The sequence below is a fragment of the Corylus avellana genome, chromosome ca7 (assembly GCF_901000735.1).
Source record: "Corylus avellana chromosome ca7, CavTom2PMs-1.0".
Lineage (NCBI taxonomy): Eukaryota > Viridiplantae > Streptophyta > Magnoliopsida > Fagales > Betulaceae > Corylus > Corylus avellana.
In genome coordinates this window covers 22,422,013-22,435,852 of record NC_081547.1, presented here as the reverse complement: position 1 = coordinate 22,435,852, position 13,840 = coordinate 22,422,013, and the positions used below count along the sequence as shown (strand labels likewise).

The 13,840-nt window shown below is 33.4% G+C and overlaps 1 protein-coding gene and 1 non-coding gene across 2 annotated transcripts; one reads left to right on the top strand and one right to left on the bottom strand.

Moving 5' to 3' along the window:
• The first annotated feature begins 1,597 nt into the window (after positions 1–1,597).
• Positions 1,598–1,681, top strand: TRNAL-CAA (transfer RNA leucine (anticodon CAA)). The gene has a single exon. It is a non-coding gene; the product is annotated as a tRNA-Leu (tRNA).
• Positions 1,682–12,390: 10,709 nt separating this feature from the next.
• On the bottom strand, positions 12,391–13,114 carry LOC132188792 (uncharacterized). Its single transcript, XM_059603329.1, has one exon. The coding sequence runs from the start codon at positions 13,061–13,063 to the stop codon at positions 12,578–12,580; it is 486 nt and encodes a 161-aa protein (XP_059459312.1). The 5' UTR covers positions 13,064–13,114; the 3' UTR covers positions 12,391–12,577.
• Positions 13,115–13,840: the final 726 nt, after the last annotated feature.

Below are 13,840 nucleotides of genomic sequence, written 5' to 3'. Positions count from 1 at the left end.
GATGGTGTTTTCAAGGCCATCACTGAGAAAAATAATCCCACCTTGTGGTTTTGCTTCTACTGAAAGCCAAATAAACCTTTTCTTGCGCCATGGCTGTCTTGTTTGTGAGGGGCAGCATTTCAAAGGACATGGAAAACCCCCTTTGATCTAAATAAATTTTCAAACTCTCTTGTTATTTCTGCACACAATTACTTGACAATAAAGGTGTATTGTATTGTATTGCATCTGGGATTCTGGATGTTGAAGCACAAGATCATTCTTAGCCAAATCAAAGTCAAATGTCACTCGTGTTTATCCTCTTTTGAATTCAAATGTAAAGTGATTAGATGTTATCTGATATCTTGTATAGTTCATATGTAATTGTTATCTCCTGTAACAAATATTATGTAATGTTTTATTTAAGTTGATGGAAACCCATCAGATGGGTGATTGAGGAAGCATAACACCAACTGAAATCCTTGTTTCTTTACTGGGAATCATAATTTTAAATTAATCGCAGGGTAAAAATTGTTTTTAAAGTAGTGTCATGTTCAAAAGGGAAAATAATACTTTACATAAATTAGAATGGAAATCAAGCCTATTTATAGTAGAATGGAAATCATGGAAAAGCGAACAATATATTTGGTTCTTTTTATGTTTTAATTTGATTTTCTTTCGCCCTCTTTTGGATGGTGATTAAAAAGTAATGGTAACAAGCTTGTTTATTAACATTTTTCTTTCTTGGATTTAGCTGCAATAGTTGGCTCTCCATCATAAATTCAAAGTTTTTTTTTTTTTTTTTAAACTATTTGTAGATAAAACCTCTTTTTAAGTAACCTATCTAAAATTTGTCCTCAGAGGTTATTAAGATAATTTGGTCATCCAATGTATACCTTCATGTAGGGCCGGCAATTTTGACGCGGCCCGACACAAACACGACACGAAATTATCGGGTTTGAGTTTACCCTAAACGGGTTTGGGTCATAAATAGGGTCGACCCATTTGTTTTGCTTTTGATGGGTCGTGACCTACCAGACACGATTAAATTTTTTATTTTTTTTTGGTTTACCCTTAATAGACAGGTTTAGGTCATAAACGGGTCAGTTTATGAATTGTTTACTTTGATATGACCCAACTCATCACTTTCATTTTTTTTTTTACAAAAAAAAAAAGGCTAAACGAGTTAAGTGGATCATGTCGGGTGACCCGTGAACTTATCATATCGTGTTCGAATTTGGTGTGGTTGACAATTTAGCTAAACAGGTCGTATTTGGATTTATCATAAATGGGTCGACCCAACCCGTTTTGCCACCTCTTTCATGGATTAATGCAATACGTATGCATTTTTCACGTGCAGAGGAAGATCTAATATAAAATTTTCTTTTCTTAACTACACATCCACATACATAAAAGCTACCAAAAAAATATCATAGTACTAATACATTAAATAACATCAATAATCCATAAATTGCATTAAAGGCTTCGATCAACGACCTGGTAGGGCATCCAAATCAAATGGGCACGCAGGCCCATCGGACATAGTGTAGGCCATAAATTATGGTTGTAAAGAATTGATAAATATAGTTAATCTATTTTAAACATGATACTTGCCATGTGTGTCAGGATGGCCGAGTGGTCTAAGGCGCCAGACTCAAGTTCTGGTCTTCGTGAGAGGGCGTGGGTTCAAATCCCACTTCTGACAATTTTTTTTAGTTTTTTATTCATCCTAAAACAAATATATTGTGGGCTATGATTTATTGACAGTTTCATATTAATTAATATTCATTGTGGCTCTTAATTATGGACAACAATTAACTACAAACCGGTAAAGATAATTGAAAGGTTGAGGAAACACATCTTAATGTTTAGTTTGTCCATTTTTTACTTTTCATCTATTAAATTACAACTTATCTTAAAAGTTAGAATTTATAAAAATGGATGAATTTAATCATATTACCATTTTCTCTCAAGTATGTGTTTAAACTCTCATTCCTCTCCTTCCTCCCCACTGCCCCCTCCCCTTTTTTCTTTTGATATGTCTACACAAAGAGAAGGAAAGGGGGAAGGGAATTCGAACTAGTGACTTATACTTCATGAGACATGGTCCTGAGCAGGGGCGGAACTAGGATTTGAGGTAAGGGGGACGGAATTTATTTTTTATTTTTGGGTAGAGGAAATGGACGGACTCGTACAAATACAAAAGCATATAGATACACATAATCTCTTTATATGTATGTTTGTATAAAATAAAAGCATAGAAGTGTTGCATCTAAACTCATGGCATCACAAATACATAATAATATTAAAAAAAAAAAAAAAAAAAAACTAGCAAAATAGCGTAGAATAAAAATAATAAAAAAAAAAAAAAAAAAAACTAGCAAAATAAATTAAACACGATTTATAGGGTCTAAGAAAAAAAGTACCTTTGAGCATTAACTATTTTTCGTAACAATCCCCACAAGCCCCAAATAACAAGAAGAGAAATACTAAAAGTCAAGTCAAACAATGGTGCAGTTATAAATTATTAAACCATTTAATTTGTGATGTCAAAACAAATATTATAAACCTAAATGATGTTAAAATAACTATTCAAAAAACTAATTGTTGGTTTTTTTTTTTTTTTTTGATTGTTGGTTAGAAGCTACTCAAAGATCCCAAACCATTTAACTTTTTTCATTCACATATTCAATCAAAGTCCTAAATCCAATTGAGTTTTTAATTAGAAGCGAACTAGAATATAGAGGGAAACTAAATGAATTGGGTATTTTAGGTTTTTTATATTGAAGGAGGGGGCAAAGTTTTTTTAAAAATAAAATAAAAAAAGAAATAAAGGGAAAACAAATATTATTTCTTTGGGGGGAGCAAAACTATAAAAAAATAATAATTAAAATGGACACATATATTATTTTGGGGGAGCAAAACTAAGAAAAAAAAATTTTAAAAGGGATACAAATATTATTTTGGGGGGACAAAATATCATTTTTTAGGGACAAATTTATAAAATGGGTAGATTTTTAAGGCAATTTAAGAAAATTTGGAAAGATTTTGGGGGGACATTCGTCCCCCGAACACAAGCTGTAGGTCCGCCCCTGGTCCTGAGCCAATTGACCTCCGCTTTAATGAGTAAGGTCCAACACGTGAAATATTTAACTAAAATGATAAATGAATGACAAAGAAAATGTTTAAATTTAAGACTTTTGCTCTGATACCATATTTTAAAAGCTTAAGCTTATAAGAATTGATGAATTTAATTATTTAATTTATATTCTAACATCATCAACATGCATAAAGTATGATGGTGGCGGCATTTTCATGGTGCTAGCTTTTTTTCTTTTTTTCTTTTTTTTTAAAAAAATTTTTTAATCTCATGGTGCTAGCTTGACATTGCTAAAGAACCATCCATCTTGTGCAGAGATAAAAGGATGTTGCCTTTGCAGGTTTATCCTCTCCATAACCTGAGAGCCCTTGAGCTCCTTGGATATAGAAGGTTTTTTTTTTTTTTTTTTTTTTAATTAAAAAGGGTTGAGGGAGTGACTAATCTGTAGCTACTCTACCAGGACGTTACCATGGTAGCACTTACCTATTGAGAATTGCTAAGAAATGGCGGAAACCGCAGATGCTCCCTCGAAACCAATTGAATCATTGTCTGACCCAATCCCATCAAGATATTAGTAAATTCTCAAAAGGGTTAATACTAATCAAACTTATGTATGTGGTTTTGTAAGCTTAAATTTTTCATATCAGACATAGCCCAATCAAGTACCATGATGTAATATCTTCCATAATTGATTTGATGCAACAATTTCTTTGTTCTTGACACCCTTTAATTTTTCGGAATTAGTCACTTCAACCCGGTTCTGATAAAGAAAATGTATAATTTATGAAGAATGCTAGGTTTACAAACAAATTGTATAACATAATGTGGCACAACATGGTTGGAAAATAGATAAATTCAACTTTTGAGAAACCCCATCATATTGTGACACATCATGTTGTAAAAGTTTTTTTAAAAAAAAAAATTGTTTATAAGCTTAGTAAAGTTTATAATTTATAACAAAGATAAATGATAGCGGATATAGCCCAATCAGGTACCATGATGTAATATCTTCCATAATTGATTGGATGCTAATGATTATGTGGTATCCATTAAAATATCCATACAGATTTCTAGTTGTGCATCAAGATAGATTCGGTATATATTTTAACATCTTCTAAGATAATCTCCATGGTGCTATTTAACTATTACATTATTTCATCATTACCCTAAGACCCTTCAATCAATCAATAATAAGTTGATGGCCATTCCTTTTCCATTATAGAATGAACCACTACTGCTTAGAATCCTTGATTAACAGATTTATATATTACTTTATCTCTTTGAAGCTTTCATGTTTTAATTGTGTATTTGGTTGATTATTTCCAAAAAAACAAATATATTCTGAGCTATGATTTATTGACGGTTTCATATTAATTAATATCACTGTGGCTCTTAATTATGGACAAAAATTAACTACAAACTGGTAATGAAAATTGAAAGGTTGAGGAAACACATTTTAATGTGTAGTTTGTCCATTTTTTACCTTTCATATGTTAAATTACTACTTACCTTAGAAGTTGGAGTTTATAAAAATGGATGAATTTAATCATATTACCATTTTCTCTCACACGTGGGTTTAAACTCTCATTTCCCACCTCTTTTTTTTTTTTTTTTTTTTGACACGTCTACAAAATGAGAGGGAAAGGGGGAAGGGGATTCGATCTAGTGACCTACGGTTCATGAGGCGTGGTCCCTAACCAATTGACCTTCGCTTAAACTCCTCTTTAATGAGTAAGGTCTAATACGTAAAATATTTAACTAAAATAATAAATGAATGACAAAGAAAATGTTCAAATCCAAGACCTTTGCTCTGATACCGTATTAAGTCATGCACTAGTTATCCTAAAAATTTAAGCTTATAAGAATTGATAAATTTAATTATTTAATTTATATTCTAACATCATCAACATGCACAAAGTATGACACTATAACAATGGTGGTGGCATATGCCTCCGCCATGGATTGACATGAATTATCGATCATCTAATGGCTGTGAGAGAAAGATCCAAATGTTAGTTTTTCATGGTGCTAGCTTCTTCTTCTTCTTCTTCTTTTAATCTCATGGTGCTAGCTTGACATTGCTAAAGAACTATCCATCTTGTGCCCTCTCCATAACCTCAGAGCCCTTGAGCTCATTGGATATAAAAGTTTTTTTTTTTTTTTTTTTTTAATTAAAAGGGTTGGAGGGAGTGACTAATTGTAGCTACTCTATCAGGACGTTACCATGGTAGCACTTATCGGTTGAGAATTGCTAAGAATGGGCCTAGACGGTGGAAACCACAGGTGTTCCCTCGAAACCAGTTGAGTCATTGCCTGACCCTGCCCCATTAGGATATCAGTGAATTCTCTATGCAGCTAATACTAATCAGGCTTATGTATATGGTTTTGTAAGCTTACATTTTCATATCAAACATAGCCCAATCAGGTACCATGATGTAATTCCATAATTGATTTGATGCAACAATTTCTTTGTTCTTGACACCCCTTAATTTTTCGGAATTAGTCACTTCAACCCAATTCCGATAAAGAAAATGTATAATTTATGAAGAATCCTAGGCTTACAAACAAATTTTATAACATAATGTGGCACAACATGATTGAAAAATAGATAAATTCAATTTTTGAGAAACCCAATCATATTGTGCCACATCATGTTGTAAAAGTTTTTTTAAAAAAAATTTGTTTGTAAGCTTAGTAAAGTTTATAATTTATAACAAAGAAAAATGATAGCGGATATAGCCCAATCAGGTACCCTGATGTAATATCTTCCATAGTTGATTGGATGCTAATGATTATGTGATATCCATTAAAATATCCCTACAGATTTCTAGTTGTGCATCAAGATAGATTCGGTATATATTTTAACATCTTTTAAGATAATCTCCATGGTGCTATTTAACTATTACATTATATCATCATTACTCTAAGACCCTTCAATCAATCAATAATAAGTTGATGGCCATTCCTTTTCTATTATAGAATGAACCACTAGTGCTTAGAATCCTTGATTAACAAATTTATATATTACTTTATCTCTTTGAAGCTTTCATATTAACTAATATCATTGCGGCTCTTAATTATGGACAAAAATTAACTACAAACTGGTAATGAAAATTGAAAGGTTGAGGAAACACATTTTAATGTGTAGTTTGTCCATTTTTTACCTTTCATATGTTAAATTACCACTTACCTTAGAAGTTGGAGTTTATAAAAAGGGATGAATTTAATCTTATTACCATTTTCTCTCATATGTGGGTTTAAACTCTCATTTCCCACCTTTTTTTTTTCTTCTTTTTTTTTTTGACATGTCTACACAATGAGAGGGAAAGGGGGAAAGGGATTCGATCTAGTGACCTACGCTTCATAAGGCGTGGTCCTCAGCCAATTGACCTCCGCTTAAACTCCTCTTTAATGAGTGCGGTCTAACACGTAAAATATTTAACTAAAATGATAAATGAATGACAAAGAAAAGGTTCAAATCTAAGACCTTTGCTCTGATACCGCATTAAGTCATGCATCAATTATCCTAAAAGTTTAAGCTTATAAGAATTGATAAATTTAATTATTTAATTTATATTCTAACATCATCAACATGCACAATGTATGACACTATAACGATGGTGGCAGCATATGCCTCCGCCATGGATTGACATGAATTATAGATCATCTAATGGCTGTGAGAGAAAGATCCAAATGTTAGTTTTTCATGGTGCTAGCTTCTTCTTCTTTTAATCTCATGGTGCTAGCTTGACATTGCTAAAGAACCATCCATCTTGTGCCCTCTCCATAACCTGAGAGCCCTTGAGCTCACTGGATATAAAAGTTGTTTTTTTTTTTTTTCAATTAAAAGGGTTGGAGGGAGTGACTAATTGTAGCTACTCTACCAGAACGTTACCATGGTAGCACTTATCGGTTGAGAATTGCTAAGAATGGGCCTAGACGGTGGAAACCACAGGTGTTCCCTCGAGACCAATTGAATCATTGCCTGACCCAGCCCCATCAGGATATCAGTGAAATCTCTATGCGGCTAATACTAATCAGGCTTATGTATATGGTTTTGTAAGCTTAAATTTTTCATGTCGGACATAGCCCAATCAGGTACCATGATGTAATATCTTCCATAATTGATTTGATGCAACAATTTCTTTGTTCTTGACACCCCTTAATTTCCCGGAATTAGTCACTTCAACTCAATTCCCATGAAGAAAATGTATAATTTATGAAGAATGTTAGGCATACAAACAAATTTTACAACATAATGTGGCACAACATGATTGGAAAATAGATAAATTCAACTTTTGAGAAAGCCAATCATATTGTGCCACATCATGTTGTAAAAGTTCTTTTAAAAAAAAATTATTTGTAAGCCTAATAAAGTTTATAATTTATAATAAAGAGAAATGATAGCGGATATAGCCCAATCAGGTACCCTGATGTAATATCTTCCATAATTTATTGGATGCAAATGATTATGTTGTATCCATTAAAATATCCATACAGATTTCTAGTTGTGCATCAAGATAGATTCGGTATATATTTGAACATCTTCTGGGATTATCACCATGGTGCTATTTAACTATTACATTATATCATCATTACTCTAAGACCCTTAAATCAATCAATAATAAGTAGATGGGCATTCCTTTTCCATATAGAATGAACCAGTAGTTCTTAGAATCCTTGATTAACAGATTTATTTATTACTTTTATCTCTTTGAAGCTTTCATGTTTTAATTGTGTATCTGGTTGATTATTTCCATGCATTACTTATAATACATGCATCTATTACTGTTCTGTTTTTGCCTATTTTAATAAAAGGGTCATCATATGTAGAACAGAGTAGTCCATTCTCCTTTTCCTCTGTTTTCTCTGCAGAATTAATGGTTGAAGTATGAAAGCAAGAAGGCTTTAGAAAGGATTCTGAGACAGTCAACCACTAAAATGGTGGTGGGCATGTTGAACATAGTGGAGTCTGAATATATGATCACCCACTTAATTAGATCCAATGCACTTCTGCTTTTTGCCGCCTACTTCTGATGTGGAGATATTTTGTGCTCTTTTCTCTATTTTCTCACAATCTTTATGTCCTGCCTCAAAAAGAGCAATACTCCCTGTTCTTAGTGGTTGATAGGCTGAGACAGGGCATTGGTGAAAAGCTCCAACTTGTATCATGCCAAAAACTGTGTTCTTCAGTACATTTACTTTGTTTTTATATCTATAGTCAAACTTTTAAAAAGGCAAAATATCGAATTGAATTGTTGCCTAAAGGCAAAAACCTTCCGAAATCGTTTGATTGTAGGAAACTCGCTCGAGCCATCATGGAGCGGTCTTTCCTAGTAGGCCACCACTCGAGCGCGTGTCAAGCACTTGATGGATCGAGCGGAGTCCTCAGGGCGACTCGAGCACTTGATCGAGCGTCTCTCTCTCTCTCTCTCTATCAAGTGTACTAGTTTGAACCCAATTGAGATCAACTTCATGGAAAAAGGTTGATCCACTTAATTTGGGGAGCGAATGGATGATCTTCATTTCCAGGGAAAGCATAATTGCTTGAATGAACGCAGAATAGATAAACTTGATGGAAAGAGTTGTTGATTGTAGGGATCAATAGCTGGGGAATTGCCAAGGGGTTTTTTGGTTAATCTGGACCGTTGGATGAGTCCAACATTCTAAAGCTTATCACATGTCCCACGTAAAAGAAAATAATAAAATATTATTTATATTTTAAAAAATAACTATAAAATAATTAAAAATTAAAAATTTAATTTAATAATATGAAGTGGCTGGCCACCCCATTTTCACCATAGGGCCCCAGCGCCACCCCCAACTAGGGCCCCAGGGGTGGTTCGGCCACCCCCTATGGCCAAACCCAAATATTTTTTTGGATTGCTATACCTTGGGGTGGCCAACCACTGGGCCATGGGAAGCCACCCCAAGGGGCCACCCCATATAGTGGAAATGGGATGGCCAACCACCCCATATTATTAAATTAAATTTTTAATTATTTTATATTTATTTTTTAAAACATAAATAATATTTTATTATTTTCTTTTATGTGGAACACATGGCGAGCTTTAGACCGTTGGATGGAATCCAACAATCCAAATTAACAAAAAAATCCTTTGGCAATTCCCCAGCTATTACCGAGAATCCTAATCCTGAGTGTAGTCATGTCAGTACAAGTACTATTGGCCTTTGACCTAATCTTATTGTGAGGATGATGCTGTAAGATCCTTTGCTGTAAAACAATTAATTGTTGTTTTTAGTCATATTACAAACTCTCACATGATTTGTTATTATTGTTAATCATCCCATCATCATCTAGCTTTAAGGCTTAAATTTGTTTATTATTTTTATGAAATTTATAGATAAATTTTTTGATTGAGAAATAAGAAAGAGTTTAATGCATTTTAATTTGTAATCTCTTTAATGCCGTATTGCAAAGATCGTAATAATCCACAACCAACCAATTATTGTTTACATTTGTTTTTCTGGATTTTTTTTTTTTTTGTAGTTTTATTTTTGGTGCCTGATTCATGCAGGAAGGTGGATCATATCATATGTAAGCTTTTTCTAGCAAAGTTAGATTATCTCGAGCTAGAATTCAATTTATTTTTTGTCCTCTTAGTTAAGAGTATGTGTTAATTTGTCTGGTTGGTAAATGGGGAAAAACAGTCTCAAGTAGGACAGCATTTACACCAAAAGAACACAACTAGGAGCAGTTTCTAAGGAGTAGCTCAATTGGTTGGAACCACGCCTTATGAAACAGTAGTTACTAATTCGAATCTCCTTCTCGCTCTCCTTGTGTGAACATGTCAAAAAAAAAAAAAAAAAACACAAGCAACATGACTACCTTTTCAATTTTGTTGTGTTAAATTAACACTTATTCCAAAAACTTAAGTTTATAGAAAAGAATAAATTTAACCAATACTTTAACATAAAGAACTCCAAAAAGTTGACTCAAGTGGTGAAGGCTTTAAACTTGATGGTATCCCCATTACGTTTAAGGTTCAAATTCCTTAAGTGCAAATAATTTTTTAAGGCCATACCTACCATAAACCCGAGTCTTACTCGATCTTTCAGGAGTGGATACATGAAATGACCTTACCTCTTGCAAGTTTCCCATCATTTAAAAAAAAATTAAAAAAATTTTAAAAAAAGGAGGAGCCACCATGATGCATGCGTGAAACATGCAAAAGACTAGTCACCTCTAATATTTTCTACCATCAAATTAATATTATGAAGTTTTACTAGACAAGTTGACTTGTACCATTTATTTTTTTATAAACATCAAGGTGGTGTTTGGCAAACAACACTAAACACTACCGCACTGTTTAGGTGTAAAAAAATAAATAAATAAATAATGATTGGTATGAAAAAAATGAAAAAGTGGTATTGAAAAGTGAAAAATTTTATTTTATAACGATTTTTTTTTATTTGAATAATAATGAAAAGTAAATGATGTGATATAAAAAGTAAATAATTTAATATAAAAGTAAAAATTTTTTTTTTTTTTTTGAAAAAAATGAAATGAATAGTGGTGGTGAAATGTGTGAGAATGTGTGGGGACGGTGGGGGTTTAACAAACAAGCCCCAAGTGCCTTGTAATTATGAGTAACAAGGACCACCATATATATATATATATATAGCTCTCCGTAATAATTATGGATGCGAAACTTAAAACAGAAATATTCATTACTTTTGCTCTTGGATTAAGGCTAGCTTAATTAGCTATGCCTACTTGAACCAGAAAAGGAGAAAGTGCTTTGCTGATAAGACATACAGTTTTCCAGTAGCCATCAATCGTGACATCGGATCCTGCAGATTTCTAAGCTAAAAGAGATTACCATAATCAAAGCTTGGAATTTAAGACAGTTTCCAACCATTCGATCTCCCTATATATATATATATATATACCTTTTGAGTGAATTAATGGCGATCGAATGAGGTCGTGGGCTCAAGGCGCGGCTTTGGCACTTAAATATTATTACGCACAATGATACGTAATAATTAACATGCATATTATTATACTTGAATATCGTGATTTTTTTTTAGCCTATACTCTCATAATTATATATGCCAATTATCACAAATTCTTTGTTTTTCAATTTAATTTGATAGTTATAATTAATTATATCCTGTCAGCCTTGCACCACCTCCTTGCGACATGGTCACATATGCATGCACCTTAGTTGCGACCTAGCTAGTATGCGCTCAACAGATCAGGTTCATGTAGCAAATTAAGGATATATAGGTTGAATATCACCTGTTTAAATGTTTTCAACTGAAAAAAAAAAAAAAAAAAAGGTTTAAAAATGTTGGCATATGGCTCATACAGAAAATTAACAAATATTTCTTATGTTTTCATTCCATCATATTAACCTATAAATATAAAATTTTATTCGCAACATAAAAATATTAATATAAAACAACTAAAATAATCAACCTAGAAATTATGTACATATTGACTAGCAATAATCAATATATTTTCATATAATAATATATATGACGCGTTGTACGTGAGGAAGAGAGGAAGACGACAAAGAGAAGTTACAAAGGAAAAGAGTAGGTAAGAAGGCCCTCGAGGGTGTGATTGAGATCTAGTACAACTGTCTGTCCATATTGTTTGCAATTAGGGTTGACAATTGTGAGACAGCCCTGGTAGGGCCCACTTTCTCGAGCAGGTATTTGGGCTGTTCGAAACCTATTTAGGTAGGTAGGCTCCATAAAGAGCCTTCTCACAATTGTGGTGGATGTGAGAAGTGCTGAAAATTAGCGTTTTTAATTTTTTATAATCAAGGTATTCGGGGCTTCAGTCTGACTAGATCCTCGGGACATTGTACAAAGCGTCCCCTTCACACGATGGCGGAAAATAGTTTACACAAATAATAAATATAAACAATTTAATGCTTTGTACGTAAATTGTTTGTTGATTTATTCGTCTTCCTAAGGTGGGTACGTTGAGCCTTTAATTATATGATTAGAGTGCATAAAACTAATAAAAAGATTAGAGTGCGCCTTTTGCAAATATCTCTCAAATATTCGAAGTTTCTCACTTTAATGTATTGAACTTTGATTTCCTTCCATTTTTTCCCTTCTGTTACATATTGCAGTTAAATTAAACGGTGGAATGAGTAATTTTAGTAAGGGTATTTTAGTAATTTTTACACATTTTTGTTATGATTTAACTGAAAATCCTAACGGAAAGGGAAAAGTGAAAGGAAATCAAAGTTTGATACACCAAAATGAGAGATTTTGAACATTGGAGGGTGTTTACAAAAGACGCGTAACTTCATGAGATAAGTGAAATTACCCCTAAAAAGAAATATACTCCAACCACCGCTGGCGATGGCGATTAGAAGTACAACAAAACTTCTTTTTCAATGTCTTTCATGGCTACATATATGTTTACTTTGTCTATATGCTAATTAAACTGAAAAAAAAAGAAAAGAAAAGAAAAACAGGCTGTTGTGGTTAAACTACTCTATACACGATGTATTTTTCCTAGTTTACTTCAGCTATGCTTTCTAAGTCCGGCTTCCACTGTCTACAGTTATCACCACCTGTGAAATCATCCGCCGCCCCGTCTATGCCGCTCTTACTCTGCAGCTGAGCAACCATTTCATCGACGGAAACCACTCCCTTTTGCAGCATCGCCGCCAGTTCTTTCTTCGTAATCACCACTTTAATCCTCACCACCCCTTTTTCCTCCACCACATCTTCCCGCTCTGGACTTGCAAATCTAACCTTTTTCTTTTTGACAACTTTTGCCGACGGCGGCGGAAGAGGCACTAGATAGTATACATGATTATACAGCAGCTTGGTCTCCGGCTTGAGATGCCGGACGACGGGGAGGGTGGCAGATATTGCATGGCCGGGAAACTCCGACAACACCTGCTGGGCTTTCATTGGTGCTTTGTATGCAACAACTTTCCCATCTGCTTTCATGATCTTGATAATTTTCTGTTGCAGAGCTAAGCCATTCCCCATGGTTTTCTTTCTTTTCTTTTTTCTTTTTTTTTTATGGAGCAAAATCTTATGTGTTTGATAGTGGTTTTTGTGAGTGGAGAGATTTAGGAGTAAAATGAGTTATATTTAAAGGAAATGGGTGGAGAAAATACCCTCATCATATATCAGATATTACGGAAGATGACCTTGTATCTCTCATGGACCCCATTGTGTTGATTTTGGTTGCCCCTGCTCATGACTTCCTAATTGCAGTAATCATGGCGTTTCTGAAACTTGGCGTTGACTCGGGCTGAGTTGGACGACCCATAACCGAGTGGGGAGTGTTGGAATTTAACATGTAAAAAAGTAAGAAGAGAAACCCACGGCTGCACAACGTTAATATGATTAGCGCTTGCTTTCATTATATAGTTATGGCACGTTTGGTACACACAATATCTATTATATTAACAAAATATAATAATAATAACTTTTAAATTGAGGAATATGAAATGAAACAGACTTAAAATGGTCATTCTCATGGAACAAGAAACTTATAATGGAAATGGCTATTTCAAGTCTATCCTTAATTATCGTATATATATTCTAATAAGAAAGGCTATTATATTCCACTTTTATCTATTTATAATAATTTTTTTTTTTTTTATAATGAAATAGTTATTATTTAGCGTATCAAATATAACCGTAGAGTTTTTTTTTTTACTGCCATCTCTTAGTAAAAGTTTAACGATATTACCTCACAGACCGACTCTAGCTTATTCACAAATCTTTGACTGCTAGATCGACTTTGATATTCAAAAA

What these genes read in the sequence shown, in the direction of transcription:
- LOC132188792 (XM_059603329.1), bottom strand. Translation starts at nt 13,063, where the DNA reads ATGGGGAATGGCTTAGCTCTGCAACAGAAAATTATCAAGATCATGAAA.